The 27,306-nt window shown below is 37.5% G+C and overlaps 2 protein-coding genes across 4 annotated transcripts; one reads left to right on the forward strand and one right to left on the reverse strand.

Moving 5' to 3' along the window:
- The first annotated feature begins 1,468 nt into the window (after positions 1-1,468).
- On the forward strand, positions 1,469-23,553 carry LOC113329939 (serine/threonine-protein kinase TOR-like). Of its 3 annotated transcripts, none has more exons than XM_026576774.1 (58): positions 1,737-1,866; positions 2,418-2,477; positions 2,744-3,082; positions 3,156-3,230; positions 3,529-3,701; positions 3,828-3,926; positions 4,154-4,313; positions 4,400-4,543; positions 4,643-4,812; positions 4,918-5,122; positions 5,327-5,521; positions 6,365-6,517; positions 7,592-7,713; positions 7,872-7,971; positions 8,054-8,149; positions 8,834-8,964; positions 9,620-9,722; positions 10,447-10,632; positions 10,702-10,794; positions 10,934-10,969; positions 11,325-11,423; positions 11,541-11,639; positions 11,745-11,907; positions 12,010-12,134; positions 12,249-12,301; positions 12,591-12,714; positions 12,815-12,991; positions 13,472-13,624; positions 13,698-13,850; positions 13,945-14,016; positions 14,134-14,268; positions 14,488-14,549; positions 14,732-14,829; positions 15,125-15,234; positions 15,356-15,529; positions 15,619-15,684; positions 16,091-16,159; positions 16,268-16,378; positions 16,627-16,767; positions 16,874-17,002; positions 17,122-17,287; positions 17,376-17,590; positions 17,765-17,971; positions 18,457-18,570; positions 18,656-18,847; positions 19,485-19,565; positions 19,976-20,050; positions 20,134-20,200; positions 20,281-20,441; positions 20,588-20,761; positions 20,840-20,968; positions 21,122-21,205; positions 21,289-21,350; positions 21,467-21,539; positions 21,640-21,774; positions 22,277-22,450; positions 22,541-22,764; positions 23,156-23,174. In XM_026576774.1, the coding sequence occupies exons 3-58, from the start codon at positions 2,822-2,824 to the stop codon at positions 23,172-23,174; spliced, it is 7,167 nt and encodes a 2,388-aa protein (XP_026432559.1). In that variant the 5' UTR covers positions 1,737-1,866; positions 2,418-2,477; positions 2,744-2,821. The 3 variants fall into 3 exon arrangements, with proteins under 3 accessions (XP_026432557.1, XP_026432559.1, XP_026432558.1); XM_026576773.1 differs by having other exon boundaries at positions 1,747-1,866; positions 2,432-2,477; XM_026576772.1 differs by lacking the exon at positions 2,418-2,477 and having other exon boundaries at positions 1,469-1,866; positions 23,156-23,553.
- LOC113329941 lies at positions 23,512-25,366 on the reverse strand. The gene is made up of 2 exons (XM_026576775.1): positions 25,173-25,366; positions 23,512-24,853 (listed from the first exon to the last, which is right to left on the reverse strand). The coding sequence occupies exons 1-2, from the start codon at positions 25,326-25,328 to the stop codon at positions 23,738-23,740; spliced, it is 1,272 nt and encodes a 423-aa protein (XP_026432560.1). The 5' UTR covers positions 25,329-25,366; the 3' UTR covers positions 23,512-23,737.
- Between the last annotated feature and the right edge of the window lie 1,940 nt (positions 25,367-27,306).

The raw sequence follows: 27,306 nt of genomic DNA on the forward strand, positions 1-27,306 counted from the left end.
ACCTTGAGAACAACTCCTGCACTTTAAATGAATTCCTTAAAAAGGCAACATCATTCCTACCTCTAGTTGACAAACAAGCTAGTTAAAATCAAATCGAAGATTCAGATTTTGGATCGAGAACAAAAATTCAAAAATAATTCTTTTTTTTTTTTAAAAAGTATCTTTTTGTGAGGTTTTCCCTATTTCCCATCCCATTTATCCTATTTCCTATCCACATAAAAGTCCATTTTCAATAACCCAATGTACCACCCATATAAATTTTTATATATCTTAAATACCATCTCTTGACTTTTCATAGACACCCAACCACTAAAAAAAGAAAATATAATTTACAAGTTATTTCTCCATCTCCACCACCGACCACTACATCTTCTTCTCTACCTCAACCCAATCCCCGCCTTCAATCAACTTTCCTTTTATTTTTGAAAGTTTTTGTATCAACATATGCTTCCAAAACCACCAAACAAAGTAGGGAATAGCAAAATCAAAATTATACAACGTGCATTTATTGAATATAATCATGTTATTTTATGCACATATCTTTAAAAATCTTAATGGGTTTAAATACATGCCATCCAGAATGATGTTGGTATGTACACGACATCCAAAATGACTTCATCTTCTTTCTCTTGACCAAAAATAGTTTCAGTCGATTCAATTTGTTGATGATCGATGGATAATTGTACTAGGAAAAAAAAACCTGACCAATTCTTAAGAAATAAAACAATTACGAAAAAAAATACCTATTGATAAGTGGTTGTTGATCGCATAGCTAAAATAACTTCTTCTTGGGTTTCAATAGAATTACCATTATCTTCTTGGATGCTTGATTCATCTGGGGTTTGGTTTTTTTTTCTCTCTAGAGTTTATTAATGAAATCTTCCATAATAATGATTTACTACCAATTAATCACTGATTAATTCGTATAGTTTATAATGATTGAATAAAAATCTGACCTCAAGTTTCTAACCTGATGGTTTTTTAATAGTTTCGTTTGATAGAAATGGGAGACCAACAAGGAAGAAGAAGACAAATAAAAACGATAATAGTCAATTTGAATTTTGTAGGTGCTACACAAGAAAAATCATAATTGAAAAGCAATTTGATTTTGAGAATTCTGATGGGATGGACAATAGAAAAAATGAGGATAGGAAATAGGGAAACCTTTTATAAAATAATATTTTTCTTTAAAAAATAGCTCATGGCTTTTGAGGATTTCTGCCTGTTAAGAAGTAGATGTACCATTAACTCCTGCTTCTGGTCGCCAAACAGGCTCCTCCAAGAAACAAAGCCAACAGTTGCCCCTGGTGAGCCGATAGTCCACAGGACCACAGCACACACTTGACCCCAAAAAGTAAACAAGCACTAAGATTTACCAACAGAGCCAACTATGGCACGACACGTGAACCCCCGAAAAAAAGTAGAGCTCAGCAACAACAACACTAGAAATGATCAAAACGACAGCGACAGAGAGAGAATTATCATACCATAGTCAATTCTCTTGAATAGTCATGATTTTGTCCGTCTCCTCTACGAAAATTAGGGTTTTAGTTAGTCAATTAGGGTTTCTCATCATCAATTAGGTCTTTAAGCTTCTTTGATTCCATGGAAAATCTCTACAATTATTGAATCAGGAGATACAGCAATGTTGCTCAAGTAGTCTAGATTTTAGGGATTCATTTATTTTCCGAGTCATTTCAAGTGTCTATGGCGTCGGTTTCTTCATCATCTTCTTCGCCATCTGTACGATTTGGTGGTAGTGGTGGTGGTGGTGTTACTACTTCCGCTGTTACTGGTGGTTCTACTACTAGTGGAGAAGCTCTTAGTAAAATACTTGCTAATCTTTCTACCAGAGGAAACCCTAAGGTATCATTTCTTACTTTTTCTTCTTCAATGTTGTAGATTTTAACTTTGGAAAATGTAGTTGGTGTTTAGGTTAATTTGGAAAAGGAAGAACTCAAAATTAACTGATGAAAAAACTCAAAATTAACTGACAATTTTGGATTTAAGAGTTCTGAATTTACTACTGAAACCTCAGAAATGGCAATTTGATACTCTAATGTTCAATACCATCACTTATCTATTAAAAGTGAATTTGGAGTTTATGACCTAGTTTGGGACAGAGTTATGATATTTTGAGGATTGTTGTGTCTGTTCACCATGTTGTATTATTGGATAGTTTGTTACGAATTGAGTTAGTTAACTGAGGTTATATGTGATTATGATGTTTTTGATAGGAAGTCTTTATGGTAAGCAATGCTTGGTATGAATGAATTGAATTATTCGTGAGAAACATATCTCAGGCATTGCCATAATAAGTAAAGTTTTTTTATATGTATCAACTTTATGTTCATGTGTTTTCACGTGTCATTTTGGGTTCTGCTTTCTGATCTATTTAGTAATTTTGTTTCATGGAGCGATAAATTGGCAGGGTCACATCTTTTTAGAGCCAGAGGAGGTTTGGTAGTCAACTTCTAGTAAGTAACATCTAGTTAGTTGGTCTCCCGATCTTCCGGTTTTACTGTGGCTTGGGTGCCTTTATTTTATTTTGATTTTCATTCCAGATGTTTGTTTGGGCTCGATGCTTCTTCTTTTTTGTACCTGTGCTTATCAGATATGAATAAGTAAACAAATAAGTGGGCTCTACCTGCTGTATCCTTCACTTGCCGCTAAAGCACCTTTCGTGTTTGAACTTTTTCAAAGGATGAGTGCATTAACCTTTTGTTAATCATTATTGGCACAGGACGGTGCTGCATTAGCTTTGCGAAAACATGTTGAGGAAGTGGCTCGGGACCTTAGTGGGGAGGCTTTTTCTCGTTTCATGGATCAGTTGTATGATCGTTTCACCAGGTTATTGGAAAGTACTGAGGCTGCTGAGAATTTGGGAGCTTTGAGAGCCATTGATGAATTAATCGATGTGACACTTGGAGAGAGTGCTTCCAAGGTGTCAAAGTTCTCTAACTATATGCGCACCATTCTAGAGGTTAAGCGTGATCCTGAAGTTCTAATCCTCGCCAGTAGGGTGCTTGGCCATCTAGCTAGAGCCGGGGGAGCAATGACTGCAGATGAAGTGGAGTGTCAGGTTAGTTCTTATTTGTCCATTTTTTTGTGGTGTTTTGTTAGCGACAGAACTGTTAATATATTTGCTTCGCCAGGTTAAAATTGCAATGGGTTGGCTTCACAGCGATAGAGTAGAGTATCGTCGATTTGCTGCTGTCTTGATTCTGAAAGTAAGATCCTCTTACTGTTGACGTCAGTAAATTGTATACTTGGTTATTGTACTTTCAACTCCATAAGTTCGGTTCATTAGTTTATTTGGCTTAAACTGTCCTCATTGACCAAGTATTCACATAACCTAGATGTACTGTTGAAGTTGTTGTTAATTGGTTAACTGATTATTGGTCTCATGAAATCCGGTTACTGTTTTACAGACCGTTCTGTACGGCAATTAAAGATTCTCTCTTATGAAGATACTTTTAAATTTCGACATCAGGATACCTTCTGAAACATTTTTACTTCTGTTGTCAGGAAATGGCAGAAAATGCACCGACAGTTTTCAATGTCTATGTGCCCGAGTTTGTAGATGCCATATGGGTTGCCCTCAGGGATCCAACTTTGGCTGTTCGTGAACGGGCAGTTGAAGCCCTACGTGCTTGCCTTCGTGTGATTGAGAAGCGTGAGACTCGTTGGCGTGTGCAATGGTACGTGAGAACCACCAGACATTGTAACTTAAAAATTACATCTTTGAAGCATATATTAACTTATGCCATTTAATGTGTTTGACTGCAGCACGTTAAAATAATTTTCACTCTCTTATCTTTTCATAGGTATTACCGCATGTTCGAAGCTACCCAAGCTGGATTGGGAAAGAATGCTCCAGTTCATAGCATACATGGTTCACTGCTTTCAGTTGGGGAACTTTTAAGGTTGGGGACTCTCCCGCCCTCCCTCCCTCTCTTCCTTCTTTTTCTTCTGCATGTGCATATTGGATCGTTTCTAGTAGTGTATGAGGTGTACCCCAAATCCAAATTCATGCTGCTCTTTTATGAAGTGGATAAATATCTTATGTGGTGCCTTATCAAATAGCATAGTAGTGTTATATTATTAGATCATCAGGCACATTGAAGCTTACTTAAGCTTGATGATTTTTCAGGAATTCTGGTGAATTTATGATGTCAAGGTACAGAGAAGTAGCTGATATTGTTCTTGTATACCTGGAGCACAAGGATAGGCTTGTTCGTCTAAGCATAACATCCTTGCTGCCTCGTATAGCTCACTTCCTACGTGACCGTTTTGTTGCAAACTATTTAAAGGTTTGTACACTTACTTCCTTCCCGCAATGTTATAACTGATCTAATATACAGTGGTTGATATTTTGGCGTATAATCTTCTGTAACAGATTTGCATGGATCATATTCTTGCTGTTCTACGGTTACCAGCTGAACGCGCTAGTGGGTTCATTGCTCTAGGAGAGATGGCTGGTGCTTTAGATGGTGAACTTGTCCACTATTTGCCGACAATAATGTCTCACTTGCGAGATGCAGTATGTGTCGAGCCCTTAACTATTTTTACACTTTAATATCCCTTCTGTTGCTTGTAGTAATGTGACAACTAATGGTCTGTATACTGTATAAATGTTTAGATTTCTCCTCGTAGAGGTAGACCCTTGCTCGAGGCTTTGGCTTGTGTTGGAAACTTTGCAAAGGCCATGGGGCCTGACATGGAACCCCATGTTCGAAGTCTTCTGGATGCAATGTTTTCTACTGGTCTTTCTTCCACCTTGGCTGAAGCTCTTGAGCAAATAATTGTTGGGTATACAGTCAATTACCAATTCATTTCTCCTGCCAAAATGAGTTTATAGTTGTTTATTCATATCTAAGAACTTGTTTTTTTTTACATTGCGTTGGAACATTCCAGCATCCCGTCTCTGTTGCCTACTATCCAAGAGCGCTTGCTTGACAGCATTTCTCTAGCTCTTTCAAGGGCTCCTTTTCCTCATTCAAGGGCAGGTTTTGTAGTCGCTCGTCCAAATGTGATGAATAACCCTCGGCAAGTACCAGAGCTTAGTGGTTCGGCTCTCGTGCAGCTTGCTTTGCAAACACTTGGTCGTTTCAATTTCAAGGTAGGTTCAGTCATTTATTTGTTTATGTACCATGGTGTTAATATTATCCGCTGTGAACCCTCAACCATGAGCTTATTGAGTTTGCGTCTAAATCTGTTTCTTTATTGTCTCAAAAATAAATATACTGCTATAGCAGGAGATCCTGCCCTATGTTTTTTCTCAGTCTTTCCAGTAGATTCACTGTGAAGCTATTTATTGTTGTAGGGTCATGAACTTCTCGAGTTCACTAGAGAATCTGTTGTTATATACCTCGAAGATGAGGATGGAGCTACCAGGAGAGATGCTGCCTTATGCTGTTGCAAGTTAGTTGCTAATTTCTTTTCTGGAGTAGCATGTGCACTGTTTAGTTCAAGTAGGTTGAGTCGAACTGGAGGAAGACGACGACGTCTTGTTGAGGAGGTCAGTGTCACCACTAATTGTTCCTTTTATGCTTCCCTCTGTTGTATTTGATCATTTATGTTCAACTGTCCCTTGCAGCTAGAGCAGTTCCATTATTCATATATTTTTCTTTTTCCTTTTTTACTATACATGCTTCCATTTTGATGCATATTTTGTTCGACATGTAAATGTCATTGTAGTACCAATATAGAGATATGATCTATAGGACCATATGATTCTTCTTACTTATTTCAACTGGTACCTGTTTATGCTACTTCATTACGATGGAGAACCTTGTTGGTCTGTAGTACAACAGTAGCAACATTGTAACAACATATCATATTTCTTCTGGATTTCTTTGACTCTTCCACCTAATCTCTATTGAAATATTAAATCTTTTTATTAAGTGTATTTTGGATTATTATTATATGCTGCTAGCTGTTCATAGGTATTATTTTTTGGTAACAGTTCTACATGGTAGTTTTTAACTTTATAAGTTGCCGATTTATTTTTTTACTAAAACAGTTGGTACGTATTCCCTGCTCCTGTCAATTTAATACATATTACTTGATGCAACTAGTACGTTTATACCTCGGTTTCCTTAGAAAACATCTCTGTCTGTAGTATAAAGGATCTACATGTTTAAACTTATAAGCATGTTTGAAGCTTGGTTTTGTTAATGTTTTCTGCTCAAGAGTTAGTACCTCCTTATTATGTATCAGTTCATGACTTCATGTATTTTTTTGACGGTGTGATAAGAGTTTTAGAACGGGATCATTTTTTTGTTTATGATGTGAATTAAACGTGGTTACATGGGCTGTTCATGCTATATATGCCTGCAGACCTAACTTGTCCTTATTGTAGATTGTCGAAAAGCTCCTGGTTGCAGCTGTTGCAGATGCTGATGTCAATGTCCGGCTGTCGGTCTTCTCTTCTCTACATGGAAATGGTGGGTTCGACGAATTTTTGGCACAGGCCGATAGTTTGACAGCTGTTTTTGTTGCTTTAAATGATGAGGTAAGGTCAAGTTCTATATTTGAATTGATGAAGTGAAAATCTGCATCTGTTAGCATACGGTAGCTAGTGAAAATATGTCATTTTCGTTTCTCTTCATGATAACTCAAGCTTACATGATCTGCCGATTTCATAATCGTCTCAATTCTATGTTTTACCTTGGTATTGCCATTTTCTATTGTTATCAGCATGTTTACTAATGAATTTCTGCTTATTGGACTCAGTTAATTTTCTTGTCAGCTTTTCTGCTTTATTATTTTTATCTACTAATTTATTCCGATCCCGGTTTGGTTTCATATGTAAAGAGATTATTACATCCTCAAACTTACGCACTTGCATTTTAGGCCTGACGATGTGTCAGTTAGAGGTTCCGTGATGCCTATAGTTCCTGATGTTAAATAGGATCCAGACCTCCCACCAGACAGCGGTCCAAAATATGTGTACTCTTTAAATTAGATAAATTTGGACCAATTCGCATGTGTCCCATGTGTGGTTTTTTTTTTTTTTTGCAATTGTCTTCTTCTATTGAATATGTTCTGCTTTAATATTAGGAAGTTGGATTTGTCAGTTTGTCAAATTTCTGTAATGAAGATTTTCGTATGCCACCCAAGCCGCATCGTGGCACCATACAAACATTAAACACCCAAGCGCGTCTCCACAGTAGCATTAACTGCAGTTACTACTGAGGAGGACGGATTGGAAAATCTTAGCACTGCAGTGACCCTCCTTTGTGGGCCAGCACTTCAATTCAGCATGTTCTTTGTCTCGCTTTTTAATAGTGAAGATATCAGTTAAAATATTAAAATGAAATACAAGGAATTTTTAAATGATACCAGTTACCATTTTTTGGATATAGTTGAAGTATCTGTAGTCTGTCCTAAACCTTAAGTCAGTAAATTTCTTTGTATGGAAATCTGTTTCCTTGCATATGTTAATTATAATACAAAAAAGTGTTTGTTTTATGCTGTCTTTCCTCCCCTCCCAAAATTCGAAAAATTTAATGACTGCTTCCCAATAATTGTTGCTATTGTTTATTGAGTTTTCTCATTCTTTTTGTATTTTTTCCTACTACTACAGGATTTTGTTGTTCGAGAGTACGCAATCTCATTGGCTGGGAGGTTATCAGAAAGAAATCCAGCATATGTTCTTCCAGCACTTCGTCGCCATCTCATACAACTATTGAAGTATCTAGAACAAAGGTCGGATGACTACTAATAATTTCTAATTCCTACCAAATAGTGAAAAAGGAAGACATCATTTGTAGTAGTTGTTTTCATGCATGCAGAAAATCTATAATTCTTTGTTTTATAGTTTGGCCTTAAATCTGCAGATGTTGACATTTCTTGTTTGTCAGCAGTGCCGATAGCAAATGCAGAGAAGAAAGTGCAAAACTATTGGGCTGCCTGATTCGAAGTTGTGAACGACTCATACTTCCATATATCGCTCCAGTACACAAGGTTTGTTTGTTTAGTGTTATTGTTTTACATTTAACTCATCTAAATGAAATGTCTCATGCGGTCTGACCTTTATTTTCTTCAGGCACTTGTGGCAAAGCTTTGTGAAGCCCCTGGGGTGAATTCTAACAATGGTGTGGTCAATGGTGTTCTTGTTACTGTTGGGGAGCTTGCAAGAGTGGTGGGTGAATATTTTTCTCTACTGTTGCTTGTAGAATATTCCTTATGCTCTCGAGCTCTACGTTTTAAATCATGGAACAGACCGAAGAACTAAAGCTACACGCCTAGGACTGTCAGTCTGCGGTGAACTAGATGCTCACAGCTTAATATTTTGAGTTTCATAAGCTGTACTATTGCATCTTAGATACTTCACCTCTCCAGGGATGTGCTAGCAAAAAAGCTTCTAGGTTAGCGACTATGATAATTCTCTTCCTTTCTTTGGTATACCTGGACTCCTGGTCCTTTGGAATGTCAACTCCACCAAAAACTGTAAAGAGGCTGGGGGAAGTGAGGTCGATGGTAACTTTTTATTCAGGTTGCTGATACCTTTGCAGCCTTGAGATAAAAAGGATTACCTTCCTTATTACTTATATTACAGGTCAACAAATTTAACCTGTTGGTTATCTGGAGTGACTGCCTCCACTTGCTTTGGTACTTCAGTTTCCAAAGTGATGGGGCCGCATAGTTGATAGAAGATATGGATGCTTTTAAGATTATATATGTTAAAACAGAGAAGAGCACTGAGCTGTTAATTCTGCTTTTTTATAATCAATACTTCTTTCTTTATGATTTCATTAGACTATTATCTCTGCAGTACTCTTTGAGTACAAAACTCTTATCATTGTTGCTGTGCTTTCTGGTGCAGGGTGGTTTTGCAATGAGGCAATATCTTCCTGAACTGATGCCACTAATTGTTGATGCCTTAATCGATGTTTCATCTGTCCTAAAGCGTGAAGTGGCTGTTGCAACGCTTGGTCAACTTGTGCAGAGCACTGGGTATGCACCTTGTTTGAAATCACTGGCGATTTTGCTAATGCAATTGTTTTAGTTAGCCCAACTAATTAATTGGGTCAATTTTGTCTCTCCAGACGATATTTCTTCTTGAGTTAGGTGCACTTTTTTTTGAATCTTCTCCAATTATATCAAACGTTTAGGTCACACTTGGCTTTACTCTTTCTAAGTTGATTTGAGAAGGCCATGACTGGGTTTGATTGTAAAATTTTATCAAAATAGGCTTATTATAACATTAGTGTTTCTTGGAGGAATCTTGATAGGGGTTGTCTGGTCTAATACTCTTAGTTCTGGTGGTTGGCTTTGTTGGATATACGAACAGCATCTTAAATGAACTTGTTTGATTTGATGGTTTCAAGAATATTGAATTATTTATAGGTTGCCTGTTCAAAATAAATCTGTCCTTAATCGTTTCATATTTAAGTTGAGATTCACATCGGATACCTTAGTTTAAGATTAATGCCACTGCAGTGTACCCTTGCATTTTGTATACTTTTTTTTTTACATTTTTTTTCCCTTCACGGGTTCCAACAGGAAGCAGCGGATTTTTTGACGAAGTGTGATGATTGTCTTGCATTGGTGTTTGATGATTTCTAAAATTATTATATTAGATGATGACTTCTTTGTCTTGTTGTGGTAGGTATGTGATTGCTCCATATAACGAGTATCCACTATTGCTTGGTTTGCTATTGAAGTTGTTGAATGGTGAGCTGGCTTGGTCAACCAGACGAGATGTATTGAAGGTACTTGTCATTGGAATTCTGACAGGCTTTCTGAAACATTTTCTGATAACCTACATGTATTTTGTTTTTTGTTTTGATACAATCAGCTGGAACCTTCATGTAGTGTCACTTATAGCTATAGGGTTTTTGCCTCCGATTTTTTTTTATATGCAGGAATCTAGAAGAGTGTCTTAGTCATAGCCATGCATCATCTAACTAATCCATCATGAGTTATGTGAACACCAATACACCACCTTACGGCAACCTAGTATTACTTAAGCTTAATCCGGCATTAAACTTAATTACACGATCACTCCTAAATCACACCTTAATCCGGATTAGATTAAACGAATCAATAAATAAACTAATCAGATGATTTGTTGCGTAAACCATAAAAACCCAACATGTATACCAGCATAAATTCAGCTAGAAGTTTTTACGCAACAGCTCAGCAAATCCACCAACAAAAATCCGACAGTTAATACTGAACTTTGCTCCGCTACCAGCATCTCCAGTGTTAGCAAATGAACAACCAGTTGTGCCTGCTTTGATCCAACGGAAACCAAGTAACGTGAGTAATCTTTAGGAGCTTTAGAATCTCTAGGTTCAAACCAAAAGAACAGTTTTGCCATATTCAGCTAATATTCTAGTTGACATGCACGTAACATAGTTAGAATGGACTTAATATTCTGGTCATATAGTTAGTTACTTCTTTGCTGAATAGGTTCTTGTCTTTCTTCATCAGGTTTTAGGGATTATTGGTGCTTTGGATCCTCATGTTCATAAACGCAATCAGCGAAGCTTGCCAGGGTCTCATGGAGAAGTTATCCGTGCAGCTTGTGATACAAGCCAACACATTCGATCAATGGATGAGCTACCCATGGACCTTTGGCCATCTTTTGCCACATCAGAAGAGGATTATTATCCTACGGTAAATATCTAACACAGAGTTTAGCATATCTTAGGTTCACGTTTTTTTAATGTTAGTTTCTATAAACAGGTTGCAATCAGTTCACTCATGCGGATTCTTCGGGATCCCTCTCTTGTAAGCTATCATCAAAAGGTGGTTGGTTCTCTTATGTTTATATTCAAGGTACAGTATCTTTTCCTGTACTTAGCATTTCGTCTCTGAAGTCTGTACTTGCGAGTTACTTTCTTTTTGTTGTTCTGCGTAGTTCGTTGTACAATAATGCTCTCTAACCAGTTATGGTTTTGTTTTCTTGTGAGATTAGTCCATGGGCCTTGGTTGCGTTCCTTATTTACCGAAGGTCAGTTCATATTTGAGCTTAACTTTGTGTTTAGTGCATTTCAGTTTCAGTTTTTGTTTTGTTCTTTTAAGAAAAATGCCTTTTGTGAGTCAGTCGTTTCCTTTTGGAATGCAAATGTTATGTGTCTTACGTGATTTGCTACATCATTTTTCTAATAATGAAGTGTGATGTCTTATTGAGGGTTTGAACCTTGAAATTGAGAATACAAAGGAAGATATTAAGCAAAGACTGATGACCTATTTTCCCTTTACCACTCGAAACTGTTAAACCGAGTCAGGGTTTTGTCCCAAATCTTTTAAGTAGATGCGATCACTATTGAATTTATTACATAATAGTTATCGATTTCTTTGTGTAGGTGTTGCCTGATCTTTTCCACACCGTTCGCACATGTGAAGATGGACTGAAGGAGTTTATAACATGGAAGCTTGGGACATTGGTATCTATTGTGCGCCAGGTAAAACTGAACCATTGAAGGCACCATGATCTCATGCCAATTTGCAGGCAAGCTATTTTCTGATTGTTCTGTGATTTTTATGGAAATCTGATTACTTTTTGTATTATGTTTGTGCAGCATATACGCAAGTATTTGCCAGAATTGCTGTCTCTTATATCTGAATTATGGTCATCTTTCAGTTCGTCAACATCTAATCGTCCTCTGCATGGCTCACCTGTAAGTGTCGAAACTTCTTGATATTAAGCAGGTTGACAAATATTGCAAATTTGTAATATTCTTGTGGGTTATACTAATTGAGGAATTCTCTCTTCCTTCTCACAGGTTCTGCACCTGGTAGAGCAGCTTTGCTTATCGCTGAATGATGAATTTAGGACATATCTACCTGTTATTCTTCCTCGATGTATTCAAGTACTCAGTGATGCTGAGCGGTTTAATGACTACTCCCATGTTCTTGATATTCTGCATACCCTTGAAGTGTTTGGCGGTTCGTAGTGTTTAACTCTATTGCTGTTTATTATGTTTGTCTCAGTCGTTCACTTTTAGTTTTATCTCTTTACAAGTCGTCAATTTGGTTGTTGGGTTACAGGGACTTTGGATGAGCACATGCATTTACTTCTTCCTGCACTCATTCGATTGTTTAAAGTCGATGCTTTGATGGATATTCGGCGTGCTGCTATTAAGACTCTTACAAGGTTGATCCCTTGTGTGCAGGTAGTTCACTACTTCTTTTTGGTTTTTGCATAGTTTTTGAGCATGTATCTGGTGATCCATGTGGTAGTTGTGTTCTTACATATGTATTTTTTCACACATCTATTCCTTTTCCAGGTAGCTGGACACGTATCATCCCTAGTGCATCATTTGAAGCTTGTCTTGGATGGGTAAGTTAAAAAATAGTGTGTTTACCAATTCACATATCTGCTTAGAATTAGAGTTCTTCTCGGTTGGGGTGTGTCATATTGTACAAACAATGACAAACTTGATTGTAAAATTTAAAACAACCCTTTACTGTTCATGGGTTATGTTTACCAAGAAGCACTCAGTTATTCATGCATGCTGAGACTTACAAGTCTTGAAAGGACAGTTAGATTTGATTTCCTGCACCCTTTTGGTCTTCAAAATCTGTTGCGGCTTATTTTTTCTGCAGTTACTTAAGTTTTTCATTTGCAGAAAAAATGATGAACTTAGGAAGGATGCTGTTGATGCCCTTTGCTGCTTGGCGCATGCTCTTGGGGAGGACTTCACTAATTTCGTGCCATCAATCCATAAACTTCTACTGAAACACCGTTTACGGGTCTTCTTCTAAACCAGAGTTTCAAAGAACTTATTTAATCGGTCTTTTCTTCTAACTGTTTCTCATAAGAAGTTTTTGATACTATGAGTTATATTTTCAGCATAAAGACTTTGAGGAAATGGAAGGGCATCGGTGTAGACGTGAGCCATTAATATTAGGGAATTCTGCTGATAGATTGACTCGAGCAAATCCTGTTGAGGTCATAAGTGACCCTTTGAATGATGTTGAGAACTTTGAGGAGGGACCTGAGATGCACAATCAACTGAGAAGCCATCAGGTAATTTCTTTTATATATCAGTGCTGGATGACATGTCTGTATATGATTGTTTGTCGTATGGCTGTCTTGGATATCAATTGCATGTCTGTCAGATTTTAGTCTTAGAAACTTAATCAAATTACTCCTGGTACTTTACCGCAGCCTTCTTATATATTGGATATTACTCTCCGGGGCTTTGTTGACTTACATATTAGGAAAACTTTATTTCTCTGATTCGGTATTTCCCGCAGCTTAGTAGAAAAACATGTTATTAGTACGCCCTTTTAGTCTTGACTTCATCTAACATGAAATGTGCCGCATTTCACAGTAGGGATTCCTTAAGGTTTGACTTGCACTTAGATCTTCACTCTCTTAAAACCTTTTGGGAATTGGTACGGAGGTGTGGGTTTGTGACACTAAATATTTTGCCCTTCTCGTCGCTGTTTTAGCTCGTATATTTTTCTTTTGTCAGTTGAATTCTTACATTTATTAGTTCCTTAGGTTAACGACGGTCGATTAAGGACAGCTGGTGAAGCTTCTCAACGGAGTACTAAGGAAGATTGGGCAGAGTGGATGAGACATTTTAGTATCGAACTTCTCAAAGAATCTCCATCTCCTGCTTTACGAACCTGTGCAAGGCTTGCACAATCGCAGGTGGTGCATGAACAAATTTAATGTTTTTCCATTATCTGTACTTGGATTTTTGTTTCTGACTTGGATAATGCAGCCTTTTGTTGGACGGGAGCTGTTTGCAGCTGGTTTTGTGAGTTGCTGGGCTCAACTGAATGAAACTTGTCAGCAACAGTTAGTTCGTAGTTTAGAGATGGCATTTTCATCTCCAAATATTCCTCCAGAAATTCTGGCAACACTCCTTAACTTGGTAAGTATTTTCTGATGTTTACTTGTGGTTGTCACGTTTTACTATTTCAAATGCTGAACGTAGCTAAAAAACTTAGTACTCCTGAACTTTGCAGGCTGAGTTTATGGAGCATGATGAAAAACCTCTCCCGATAGATATTCGACTCCTTGGTGCTCTTGCAGAAAAGGTAATGTTATTTTATGGTTGGACAGGAATTTTATCAGTGTGCTAGCTAACATACCTGGCATATTTCCCCTTTCCATTGTATTATTGATGCCTCTACTGAAGCCAAATTTCTTCTCAGTGTCGAGCATTTGCGAAGGCTCTGCATTACAAGGAGATGGAATTTGAAGGTGCCCGCTCCAAGAAGATGGATGCTAACCCAGTCGCTGTTGTTGAAGCTCTTATACATATAAATAACCAGTTGCACCAGCATGAGGTCTATTTATCCTCTATGTTACGGACTTCAAATGAGTTTTATACTCCCTCCGCTTCTGGAAAAGAGTTACTATCACCTTTTCAATTTGGCCTATTTTTAGGCTAAAATGAAAAAGTGATAGTACCTCTTTTCCGGAAACGGATGTAGTATATTTTATGCATGGTGTTCTAGATAATTTCCCATGAGACTTCCCCTTCTAATCAAGGTTTTTATCTCCAGGCTGCCGTTGGAATACTGACTTATGCTCAGCAGGATTTGGACGTTCAACTGAAGGAATCCTGGTAATTCAAGCCTTGATGTTTATGTGACAATTTCCTTAGTTATCCTTTCTATGTAATGACCGGACCTCTGTTGCCCTGCTAAAGCCTAGAGTTTTAGGACTTGCCGACGTTAAACATTCTCTATGCATTTTAATTTATTGGAGTAATTTGTTTATCACTTTATCTTGTTCTATGGTTCTTAGGTATGAAAAACTGCAGCGGTGGGACGATGCTCTCAAGGCGTACACTGTCAAAGCATCTCAGGCAGCTAGCCCCCATGTTATTTTGGATGCTACATTAGGTTTGTATTTATTGCATGTTGTCTTGTTTGCATCTTTCTTTTCCTAGTGTTGGAGTTTTCTTCGAAAGCAATTCTAGAAATTAGCAACAAATGAGCATCAGTTGTTCTTAACTTAAGAGAAGCCAGTAAGCATCAGATATTCAATGTGCAATTTTCAGCCTTTTAGATGGGCCCTTGTCTTCCTTTTTTTTTTCTTAAATAATAATAATAATAAGTTCTCTAATTATTTATCACATATGCTGACTTTCTGTTGTGAATACGGTGCTTAGCTTCTTTTTTTGTATATATGTTACAGGTAAAATGCGATGCCTAGCTGCACTAGCTCGATGGGAAGAGCTTAATAACCTCTGCAAGGAGTTTTGGACCCCTGCGGAGCCTGCAGCTCGATTGGAAATGGCACCTATGGTTTGTGTTTAATAATTTTGCTTAACTTGTATGAGTGTATTTTAAAGGCTTAGTTGCTGGGTTGTTAACTTGTATGGGTGTGTTTCTATCTTCCACTTACATATATGATGTATTTGTCCAGGCTGCTAGTGCTGCTTGGAACATGGGGGAGTGGGATCAAATGTCAGAATATGTTTCTCGTTTGGATGATGGGGATGAAACCAAACTTCGGATTCTAGGGAACACTGCTGCAACTGGTGATGGAAGTAGTAATGGTACTTTCTTTAGGGCCGTTCTGTTAGTTCGTCGTGGGAAGGTGAGAATCTTTGTTACGGCTGATCATCCTTCCTGTTTTTTATCTTATGATTTTTATCTGTGTAAGGTGCTAATATTCCTTTCTTACAGTATGACGAGGCACGTGAATTTGTAGATAGAGCAAGGAAATGCTTGGCAACAGAGCTCGCAGCACTGGTAAATTTCTTTATATTGCCTAACCTGTGCTTTGCAACTGGCTCTTTTGTTAGTTAGGGCTGGATTTGTAGGGTTCTTCTTGAAAAGAATATTAGCAGGTTGAACTTGAAAAGTTCAGGGAATGTACAGTTATCTTATTACAGGGTTAAGCACATGAGTCAGTATGTCATTAGCTTTCTCGTTTAGTAGGATTGCAACTTTTAAGTGGTTTCAACTTAATCTTTGTGCATCCTCAAAGTCATCCGTAAAAATTTCAGTTTATATATGTTTTCCTTGTTTTTCGCTTTTAGATACCTGGATGTCAAATTTTTTGTTGGCAATAATCAACACCAAACTGTAATTGTTTTTGTTCACTCACATGGTATCGGATTTATGGTATGTATCTAAGAAGTTTCACCTCCTTTAGGTCCTTGAGAGTTATGATCGTGCATACAGCAACATGGTACGAGTTCAGCAGTTGTCTGAGTTAGAGGAGGTATTCTCCATCTTTCAACTTGTGGGCATTGGTGTTGAGTTGGATTTCATTCCTAGAAACATGCCATACACTGTTCTTACAGCTAATTTTCTATGTTAATTGTGACAGGTCATTGATTACTGTACTCTACCTCTGGAAAACCCAGTTGCTGAAGGACGGCGTGCCCTTATTCGTAATATGTGGACTGAACGTATACAAGGAACAAAGCAGAATGTAGAGGTGGATAAGCTTTTATTTTCCTCTCTGTTTTATGATTATCTTTTCTCCATTTCAAAGATTTAGTATTCTGAAGATTGTGAAGTTGTTAACCTTCATGATTTGAAGGCAGTCCTTTTGTCTATGCATGTTTTACTGTTGGTGCTTAGCTTCTTCGTCATCAACTGTTTTTTTTGTTTTTTTGTTTATGCACCATTATTTTTGTACCTTAAGTTGATGTTTCTCCTTCTGGCTATTCTTAAATTGTACAGGTATGGCAAGCGCTTCTCTCCGTCCGAGCACTTGTGCTACCCCCGACAGAAGACATAGACTCTTGGGTTAAATTCGCTTCTCTTTGCCGAAAAAGTGGTAGGATTAGTCAGGCACGATCTACTTTAGTCAACCTGTTACAGGTTAGTGGTGCACGTTGGATGTGGGAAAAATTATGGTGCGAGTTGTTATTATTTTATTGTTCGTAAGGTATCTCATTTATCGTCATATAATGTATTCACTAAACAGTACGACCCAGAAACTACTCTGGGAGATTTACCATATCATGGACCTCCACAAGTGATTCTGGCCTACTTAAAGTATCAATGGTCTCTTGGGGAAGATCTGAAACGATATGAATCATTTGCAAGGTTGCAGGTACCAGAAATACCTTGTTTTTCGAATCCTTTAAATGAACAATTCGTTTACTCGGGGACTACTTTAGGTATAGTTTTTGCGTAGCCTTTATTTAATTGTCAGTTGTTTGTCTCTTTTAGGATCTTGCTTTAGAGCTTTCTGGAGCAATGAACAGTTCGCCAAGGCTGCCAGTTGGCTCAGTTAGTTCATCAAGTTTTCGAATCCCCCTTATGGCCCGTGTTTATTTGAAACTCGGGACTTGGCAGTGGGCACTTTCTCCAGTGTTAGATGATGACACCATACAAGGTTGTTAATATTTCATATGACTTATTTTCTTTTTCTTTTCTTATGACTGTAATTTATATGTATGCTAATTGACTGTTGTGGTCAGCAGAAATCCTTGTTGCATTTCGATGTGCCACTGAATGTGCAACTGATTGGTCGAAAGCATGGCACAAATGGGCACTATTCAATACTGCAGTTATGTCTCATTACACCATAAGAGGCTTCTCTGATTTAGCTGGGCAGTATGTTGTAGAGGCTGTTACTGGTTATTTCCACTCAATTGCATTTGCAGCAACAGCGAAAGGAGTGGATGATAGTTTACAGGTAAAATAGTTCATCTGGTGGGCGTGTTTCATATCTGCAGCTCATACTAGGGTTTAACCAAAAAAAATCAGTATACTACATCTAAACTGTTTCGTTGCGGAATTTCTTTTTTCTTATTATACTTACTCTGATTTGCTTAAAATGGTCTTTACTGCGCCGATAATTTTCCTCCAGGATATTCTTCGTCTTCTCACGTTGTGGTTTAGCCATGGAGCTACAGAGGAGGTTCAATTGGCACTGCAGAAAGGATTTGATCATGTTAATATCGACACATGGCTTGTTGTGTTGCCTCAAATAATTGCTAGAATACATTCAAATAACGATGCTGTGAGAGAACTCATACAATCACTTCTGGTGCGGATAGGTCGGGGACATCCACAGGTTTGCCTTCAGTTGTTCCAGAATCTTTTTCTTTGGACTTGGGTAAAATGCGGAACATGGGTTTATTTGTCCTCTGACACATCAGACCATTAACTGTTGACTAGATTATGGGTTTATTTGTCCTCCATTTCTCCATTAAATAGGTTTCCCATTTTAGGGGAAAGTATAAATAAGCAACTCAAGCAAAACCTTTATACTTCTGTCACATGGGTCTTCTCAGTTTGACTTCGTAAAATGCTTAGATTCTGTTGACTGCATCTCGGGTCTATATTTAAGTGTTTTGGATTTTTCTGGATTTAGCAGATGCTACAATGACCCTTACTATTAGTTATACCAGAACGTTATTTCTGGAAATAATTGATGTCTAGTCTTATAGCGCATTGACCGTTTGTCTACTAGTGTCTGTCATCTCTTTTTGGAAACCCTGAAAAATGATGCACCTTTTGGGTTACACATTTAGAAATGTAAATGGATTCCCGTGACAGGCTCTGATGTACCCCCTTCTCGTCGCATGTAAATCGATAAGCAATTCACGCCGAGCTGCAGCACAAGAAGTGGTTGATATAGTTAGGCAGCATAGCGGTGTACTTGTGGATCAGGTGACAGTAAATTCTGCGTTTTCTACATATTTGAACTCCTACATGCTACTGCTTGTTTTCTTACCATGAGATGCTATTAATGCAGGCACAACTTGTCTCCAAAGAGTTAATTAGGGTTGCAATACTTTGGCACGAAACGTGGCATGAAGCTCTCGAAGAAGCCAGCAGGCTCTACTTTGGTGAACACAACATCGAAGGGATGTTGAATGTTCTGGAGCCACTGCACGAAAGGCTCAAGGAGGGGGCAAGCACTATTAAAGAACAGACCTTCATTCAGGTAGTTGTCTAATTCCCTAGATTTGGATTTTCCAAAAACTGTTGCTTGGTGTTGTAGCTTAGAGCTAGGTGAACTGAATCGTTATTGATTGATTTGGTAACGTGCTATTACGTCCCAAATCCCAATCATAAATCGTGTTTCAAATTTAATGTATTTTCAGCTCAAACTGTGCCTGCTGTTGGTGTGAGCGAATGAGTTTTTAAGTAGAAACCTGGTGTGTTGGTTGAATTTATTGATAGCTCAAAGAGTAAGGATTTTTAGATTGTACGTTTATGACCTCAAAATATTAACAATACTTCTAGGATTTTTAGACTCTGAATACTGATTCCCTCCAAGATGGCTACTCGTGTTTCGTACCCCAGTGAGGGTTGAGGTCTGCTTTGCTAGATGTCTTATTGGCCATGTTGCTCATACCGTACATCTCTTGAAGGTTAAGTTCTTCCTGTTATAAACTGTATTGTTACTGCATTTGCAGCTTATGGTGAGTTGGAGTTTTGGTAAAGAATAGTTTATTGTAGTCTTTGAGCATATGTGCAAGTTTTTGTTTGACGCGTTGTAGAAGCATAAGCAATTCATACAAAAGTTTTAAATATTATATTTTTGTCTATTGTTTGACCTTCATTTATTTTGGATGCAGGCATATGGTCATGAACTACAGGAGGCCTATGAATGTTGCATGAAATATAAAAAGACTGGGAAGGATGCTGAACTTACTCAGGTATCATGGCTCATCCATAAATTCGGCATGCACCTTTTCGTGTACTTGTGTTTCGTCTGGGGTTGATTTGTTTCTCCGTTAGTGTAGAAATTTGATGCTTCTTGTTTTATCACCGGTTTCTTTAGTTAATTGTTTTAACACAACAAAGGGTGTGCCTGTACATGCTGTCTTCGTTATATTTTTGGGTCATGTTGCTTCTCGAGTGTATTAAAGAAGTGTTATTGCTATGCCTTATGGTGATCCTGGTCACTTCTTTATGTTGATAAGTCATTAATGATTTATTAAATTGTTTCTTGAATCCAACTTTCCAATTAGTGTATTCAATGGTTTATTTTGTTATTTTTTGCAACTTAATCGGCAGCAATTATATTTTTGAAACTGCTATTGAGCATTAAATATCTATTTGACAGGCTTGGGACTTGTATTATCATGTATTCAGACGTATTGACAAGCAGCTTCCCAGTCTTACAACCTTAGATTTACAGGCAAGTAACTCATGTAATTCTTGCATTTCCGTTGTTTCTTAATGATCTTACTCTGGTTATCTCAACTGCTCCGTATACTGCAGTCTGTTTCACCAGAGTTGCTTGAATGCCGCAACCTAGAGCTCGCCGTGCCAGGAACATACCGTGCAGGTGATTGGACATATCTGTTGGACTTGTATCCTTGTATCCTTTATAGTTAACTGAATTTAGTGTTGACTTTCGTATTTCAGGGTCACCTGTTGTTACCATTGCTTCGTTTGCGCCACAGCTTGTTGTGATAACATCTAAACAGCGTCCCCGCAAGTTGACAATTCATGGGAATGATGGTGAAGATTATGCTTTTCTGTTGAAGGGGCATGAAGATTTGCGTCAAGATGAGCGTGTCATGCAGGTAATTCTTTCATATAGACTTTGCCTCACCATATGTTCCCTTAGAAATTAAGATGAAATTCAAGGTTTTTTCGTTCTTTCTGTTCTTTTCATTTTTTGTAATTAATTGTTATAACGCTGTACCTACTAATATTGTTTCTTTTTTAGCTTTTCGGTCTGGTTAATACCTTGTTGGAGAACTCAAGAAAAACTCAAGATAAGGATCTTTCTATTCAGCGTTATGATGTCATCCCATTATCCCCAAACAGTGGGTTGATTGGATGGGTTCCACACTGTGATACTTTTCACCATTTGATTCGAGAATACAGGGACGCCAGAAAGGTTAGTCCACATTTTCTTCATTTTTTTCATTGAATTAATAAACTCAGCAAGATCTTATTTGATGAGTTTTTATCACAGATCACCTTAAATCAAGAGCATAAGCTTATGTTGGCTTTTTCTTCGGATTATGATCATTTGCCACTCATCGGTAAAGTCGAAGTGTTTCAGCATGCCTTAGAAAATACTGAAGGCAACGACTTGTCACGGGTATGGTACCACCTTACTCTGTAAAACTTAAGTCGTGGTATGGATGCTCTGTTTTTCCGTGTTATTCGAGGAATCTTCCTGGTTTGGTTTCTCTTTTGTGTATGTAAGAATTTGAATGTCATGTTTTCTGAATTCTTGTGTTGAGTGTTGTAGGTTCTGTGGTTAAAGAGTCGCACTTCCGAGGTTTGGTTAGACCGTAGGACAAATTACACTAGAAGCTTGGCTGTCATGAGCATGGTATTTATTCCTCATGTCTGATTTATGAACCGTCATCTGATCCTTTATGTGAAGCTTACAAATTGGTTTATTCATTGATACAGGTAGGTTATCTCCTTGGATTAGGAGACAGACATCCAAGTAATCTTATGCTACATCGTTATAGGTACTTCTTGAAATCTGCATTTTCTTCTCAAAGATGTGGACAATCTAAGATAGTTTTTCGGACATAAACTCGAGATATAGACTTGCAATTTTTACACAATCGTGATTCTTTTGTAGTGGAAAAATCTTGCATATTGATTTTGGGGATTGCTTCGAAGCTTCAATGAACAGAGAAAAGTTCCCAGAGAAGGTGCGCTGTCCGGCCGTTCCAATGATAATGCATACCTGTTTTCCATTTTAAGTTTTTCACTTTTTTAACGGATTTAGAACATTGATGTACGATGAAACAGGTTCCATTCCGTTTGACAAGAATGCTAGTGAAAGCAATGGAGGTTAGTGGGATTGAGGGTAACTTCAGATCGACTTGTGAGAATGTGATGCAAGTGCTGCGAACAAATAAGGATAGTGTCATGGCGATGATGGAGGTATATAAACAAAGGTTTCTTTTGATCTGTTAGTAAATCACTTTGTTCAAGTATGATAACCTCATGTCAGTCTCAACGGTTCAGGTAACTGGAAAACAGTGACAATCTGACCACTGAAACATTCGAAAGACAAATAAAGGGAGAGTGTTAATATGATCAAGATGATTACGAAGAAGCTAAATGAGACATTTAAATATTTCATATATTGTTTTGGTAGTGCCTGCAAAGCAACTGCCTTAGTTGAAAAGCATATCCATGAACAGTTAGATTTATCTCGCAATAAACCCCTTCCCTTGATAGTGATTAACTAATAACTTGATCTCCTTGACTTTTATTAACTTTAGTGGTTGGATCATAAAAGCTATAATACTCTGGGTATATTGCACTAGGTTAATATTGGTCTGTTTGTTCATAACTGTGACACGTTTAATCACATATTGACCCTGTGTTGTGGCCTTTTATGGTATATCTAAAGTTGGTTTATCCTTCTATTTGTTTGCAGGCTTTTGTACATGACCCTCTCATAAATTGGAGACTTTTCAATTTTAACGAAGTTCCTCAAACATCAAACCCCACAAGTACTCATGTCCAGCCAGCTGTAAATACCGAGGAACCTGTGCCGGATAGGGAGCCGGCTCAACCTCAAAGGGGTGTTAGGGAAAAGGAACTTCTTCAGGTAATTACCTTCTTCCTTGTTAGTTTATGGCATTCTAAAGATTGCATTAAGCCATTGATTCTTTTCCTATTTTGGCTCATTGTTGTATAGGCTGTTCACCAACTAGACGATGCAAATGGAGTTTTAATTGAGCGCGCTAAGGTTGTGATGAGTCGAATGAGTAATAAGCTTACAGGGCGTGACTTTTCCACGGGTGCCACAATGACCCCTGGAGATGCTGGTGAGGTAGAACATGGGCTGTCTGTTAAACTCCAAGTTCAGAAATTAATCATTCAAGCTACATCACATGAGAATTTGTGTCAAAACTATGTCGGGTACGTACTTCATATTTATTTATTTTAATTTTCGGTTCTTTACAGCTAAATCAGAAATTCGACTACATAATAGCATTTTGTTCTTCTTCTTATTTACAAATTAACCGGACTAAAATCTAACTGTGTAAGGTTATATATAAGTTTTGCATATTTCGGGTTATACTTAATACTTGGTGGTCCAATACCTTCCCATCTAAGTTAATAATCTTTGAAAATGTAAATATGGTTTAATACTTCAGTGGCATATATATTCCAGTTGCAAGTGTTGTGATATACCCCAAATTTTGTGTGCTTCTCGGTTTTTATGCTGCTGTTACAGAAACCCTTGTTCGCTTTATTTTTCTTGTTCTTCTAACTTGCATCCCTAATTGTGTTGTCTTCTATCGTTCAGGTGGTGTCCGTTCTGGTGAACAGATGCTCTAGCATGCATGTGTTTGTAAATTTTTGGTGTAAATAGTTACGATGGGCTTGAGCTCAGGAGGACTTCTTGTCATGGAATTATGTTTTTTGTAATCATGTAAATATGATGTATATATTTGATGAGAAAGACGGGTCATTCTGTAAATTTATTGTTGAAAGGGAACCTGGAGCATACTGATGTAGTACTAACCATTTAAGGCAGATATATCGGCGCTGTTGGCCGTTGGGGGATTGTTCAGGGTGTACATAGCCGGTCTTTGTTATTTGTTGTGAGGTTCAGATGTACATATGACCTCGTAATTTTTCTATGCCACTTAAAAAAATGTAGCTAGCTTACAGTATTTCTAATTAAAATCAAGAGTTTATTCATCTGAATTCACAATTGAAGTGCATAAATTCCAAAAAGAAAAACAATTTAAGCATTTTTACTCATAACTTGGCCTGAAAGAAGTAAACTATGACAACAAGTAAACTTTAAATGGGGCTTCAGTTTCTTAATAAATATCTTGGTGCCCCTTTTAGCTTTCACCCAGAGTGATCCCATGGACTCTTTTCAGGCCATAGCTCTTCTTTTCTTGTTTCCTCTTTCCTTCTGCTGTTTTTTCTTTCCACCTGTATCCTCCATGTCCACTGTCAACGAAACAAGGCTATTGACGTGACGGGTTGCTCGAGTGGTGGAATATTCTGTCAGCATGGAATCATCCATGAGTTTCTTCAAAGTCTCATCAAGCTTTTTCAAAGTTTTTGTTACAGGGTCATAGCAGGAGAGAACAACATTGTACCACAACAAACCTTTGTTGAGCCCGAATGGCTCAAACCAGCTGTAGTCTTCCCATTCTAGTCTAAAAATCGTACGCCAAGTGGAAACAAACCTGCGACGCGTCTCCCTAAAACTCGACTCCCATATCGTGACATGCTTGCTGGGAAACACTTCTAGAACACCCAAATTCCCTCCCAATTCCATGAGTTCAACATGGTTAGTATCACAGAGTTCTGAAGGTATTCCTGAGAGCAACTCAAACCTCTCATTTTCCAAATCAAAAGTTACAATCATAGATTCTACACTCTCTATCCAGTGAAGAGCTCCTCTTGCAAAAACACCCACTGACGGTAAAACATTACTAGGGCGGAACAAGGCTTGGTTTCCTATACTAAAGTTGTGTTTCGACAGAACACCACCCCGGAGTGTATACACGTACACCATTCGGCTCACAATTCTAACAACCTTGTACTCCTTGCTTGAAGGATGGTAACCGAATCCAATCCCCTGCTCTGCATCAGGATTTTCATCCCATTTGCTAATAACCGGAAGTTGAATTTGCTCTCCAGTGACAGGATTGCAAATATAGACTTTTCTTTCAGATGTCCTTTTAGGGATGTGACTGGCATAACAAACTAAACCCTTACAAGAACCAACAATGAAAGTTCTCAAGTAGCATGTCGATGGCATGATTATACGTTGATCTAACTTTGTAAGTGTTCCGAGACAGCTTATTCGCTCATCCTCATCGATATGATTACTGCTACTAAACTTATCATCATCATTTTGTTCCGAAAAGTAGAATTCTGCCTCCAGTTTATTACTCGCCATTTTGTGTGAAACCATGTAAAGTAAACCCATCTTGGGTTTAGGTAACAAATTTCGCAAAGTTGTGCATACTTCTCTACACTGTAATTTTGAGACCACAGGCAATCTAGTAAGTACGTTTTCTGTGATTTCTAAAGGTAATTTCTCCATTGATTTCTTTCCTTTTTAGAAACAAATGAAAAATTACCCACAATTTTTCTGCAGAAATCCACTACGAAAACCCTAATTACACTATAAATATAAACTGATTACCCAAAATCGCCAAACCATAATATCAGTTCAAATTCAACAGATAACAAGAACCCTAACACTGATTCAACTACTGCATCACTAATAACATCATAAAGGGAATAAAAATCGAGTGCCCTAATTAAACCAATCCAAAGATTAAATCACTTACTTGTTTTTCGTCATGATATCTTCTTCGATTATCTTCAGAATTGAACGAATCTTGCCACAAATTTTTTTTCCCACAAAATAGATTCGTTTCTTCCAGCAAGTGGAGAAAAATTTCCTTCTCTTTCACATTTCGGAACATGATCTGTAAAGGGAACATCAGTTCTACTAAAGTGCTGATACCTTTTGATATAGGACAAAAACATCCCACCGATTCTGACCGATCGATGAAATAGTATCACCACTTAGTAGGACTGGTATTCCCTTTATATATCAAGGTTCATAACGGTCAAATTTCTCACCTTAATTCACCTAGCCCTTTTAGTCAAACTTTCTAACGGCTCTAACTGAGTGGCGAACATGTTAATATTTTGGGAAATGGACGAATGACACGGTTAACCTAGTTGAGTAACAGGTCCAAACACTAAATTGAGTATACCGCCAAAAATACCATACTAAAACAACAGTCTTACACAAGAGTGGTGCCCCATGGCATGAGAACTAGCAGGGTGTCAGGTTTGCTGGCTCCTAATTAGCAATTCGGGATTCGGTAAATGTACGGAACGGTAAATGTACGAGTATTATACGGTTTTGTAAAATTCAGATTCGATCCAAAATTCGGTCAACGAGACGTAATTCGTTAGTAATTCGGAACGACATACGTACGTGTATAATTCGATTTATAAATATGAGTTCGGCTCTGAAAATTCGGTATCTATATATAACAAATAATTTGTATTTATAAGGTCATAGACCAATTTTTATGCATATGTGTGAGTTATTTAAAGAAAAAATAAACTTAATATGATGATATTAATAAAATATACAACATTAGTTATCCAAGAGGACGTCGTATAGTGGTTTAGATGCTTGGTTAGTGAGTTTGAGATCTCTCTCACCTTCACCTTCAAATCTCTTCAGTCGTTTTTGTTTCATAAAAATTACAACACGTCTAATATTCGGTTGTGTATGCCCGGGAGGCAGTAAAGCCCAAAAAATGGGGTCTTTGAAAAGTAAAAGCTAAAGAATTTATGGCGAATTAAGCGGACGTAGTATTCGGGATACGTAAAATTCATGAACGATTCGCGAATAATTCGGGAATGCCACATAATACGCGACTTGGGTTCGGAGTTGCAAACGTACGCGAATAAGACGGTAAAATTTGTGATACGGAAAAATTCGCGAATCATTCGCGAACTTACTGACTAGGATCACACTACGAGGGGTCGTTTTTAAAGTGTCCAAACAGGCGGTACACCCAGAATTCTTAAAATTGATTGAGGTGTGGTGGGGGAAGACCATCCCTTGACCCAGTAATATGGTGACACATGGACGTTTCTAAAAAATTAGATATATTCTTAGAAAATGCTACTTTTACCGATAATTTCTCCCAATAAATGACCCCTAACAAGAGATCAATGAGATCTTTCATAACACCATTTATAATCCCAACGTAGTGAGGCATTCCTAGGACCACAATATCCCTTATCGGGATTTTACTCGGGACAAATGTCGATGGGTATATCATTTTCGTATATTCTTTCCATTTGATGATTATTTTTCTTTCAAATTTAAAAACTTTGAATATTCCTTTTGGTTTTGAAAAAGTGATAGTATCTTTTACCAGAATTAGAGGGCGTATATATTACCTGCTATCCAAAAACTTAATTGAGATTCGTTACTTAGTTTGATTATTATTTTGTTGATTTCGAAATCAGATTTTTGGGTCGACAGTTTGTTAGTTAAGAAATTTTTACTATGAGAAGCAATATTTTTATTCAAACCACAGCAGGAGTACACGAATAAACTATAGGATCTAACTATTTGTAGTCTACCTACAATCACAATACACACTTACAGAGTATAAAGAGGAGGAAGATATACGAAAAAAAAAAACCCAATTCAATATAGAATGAACGGGATCACCACCTTATATAAGTGTTAGAAAACTAGCCAGTAGAGAAACCATAAATCAAACTGATTGCTAATAACATTCCTAAAAACCATGATCAACTTAAACAGTAAAATTAGTTGTTTGAGTTTTACTTCCAACAACCTCCTTAAAAATCAAGCACATGTTTCCTCATAACTACAAAAACCCAACAACTGCTTGAGTTTGTAGAAAATCTTTCTCTTCA

The sequence above is a fragment of the Papaver somniferum genome, unplaced genomic scaffold (assembly GCF_003573695.1).
Source record: "Papaver somniferum cultivar HN1 unplaced genomic scaffold, ASM357369v1 unplaced-scaffold_117, whole genome shotgun sequence".
NCBI lineage: Eukaryota > Viridiplantae > Streptophyta > Magnoliopsida > Ranunculales > Papaveraceae > Papaver > Papaver somniferum.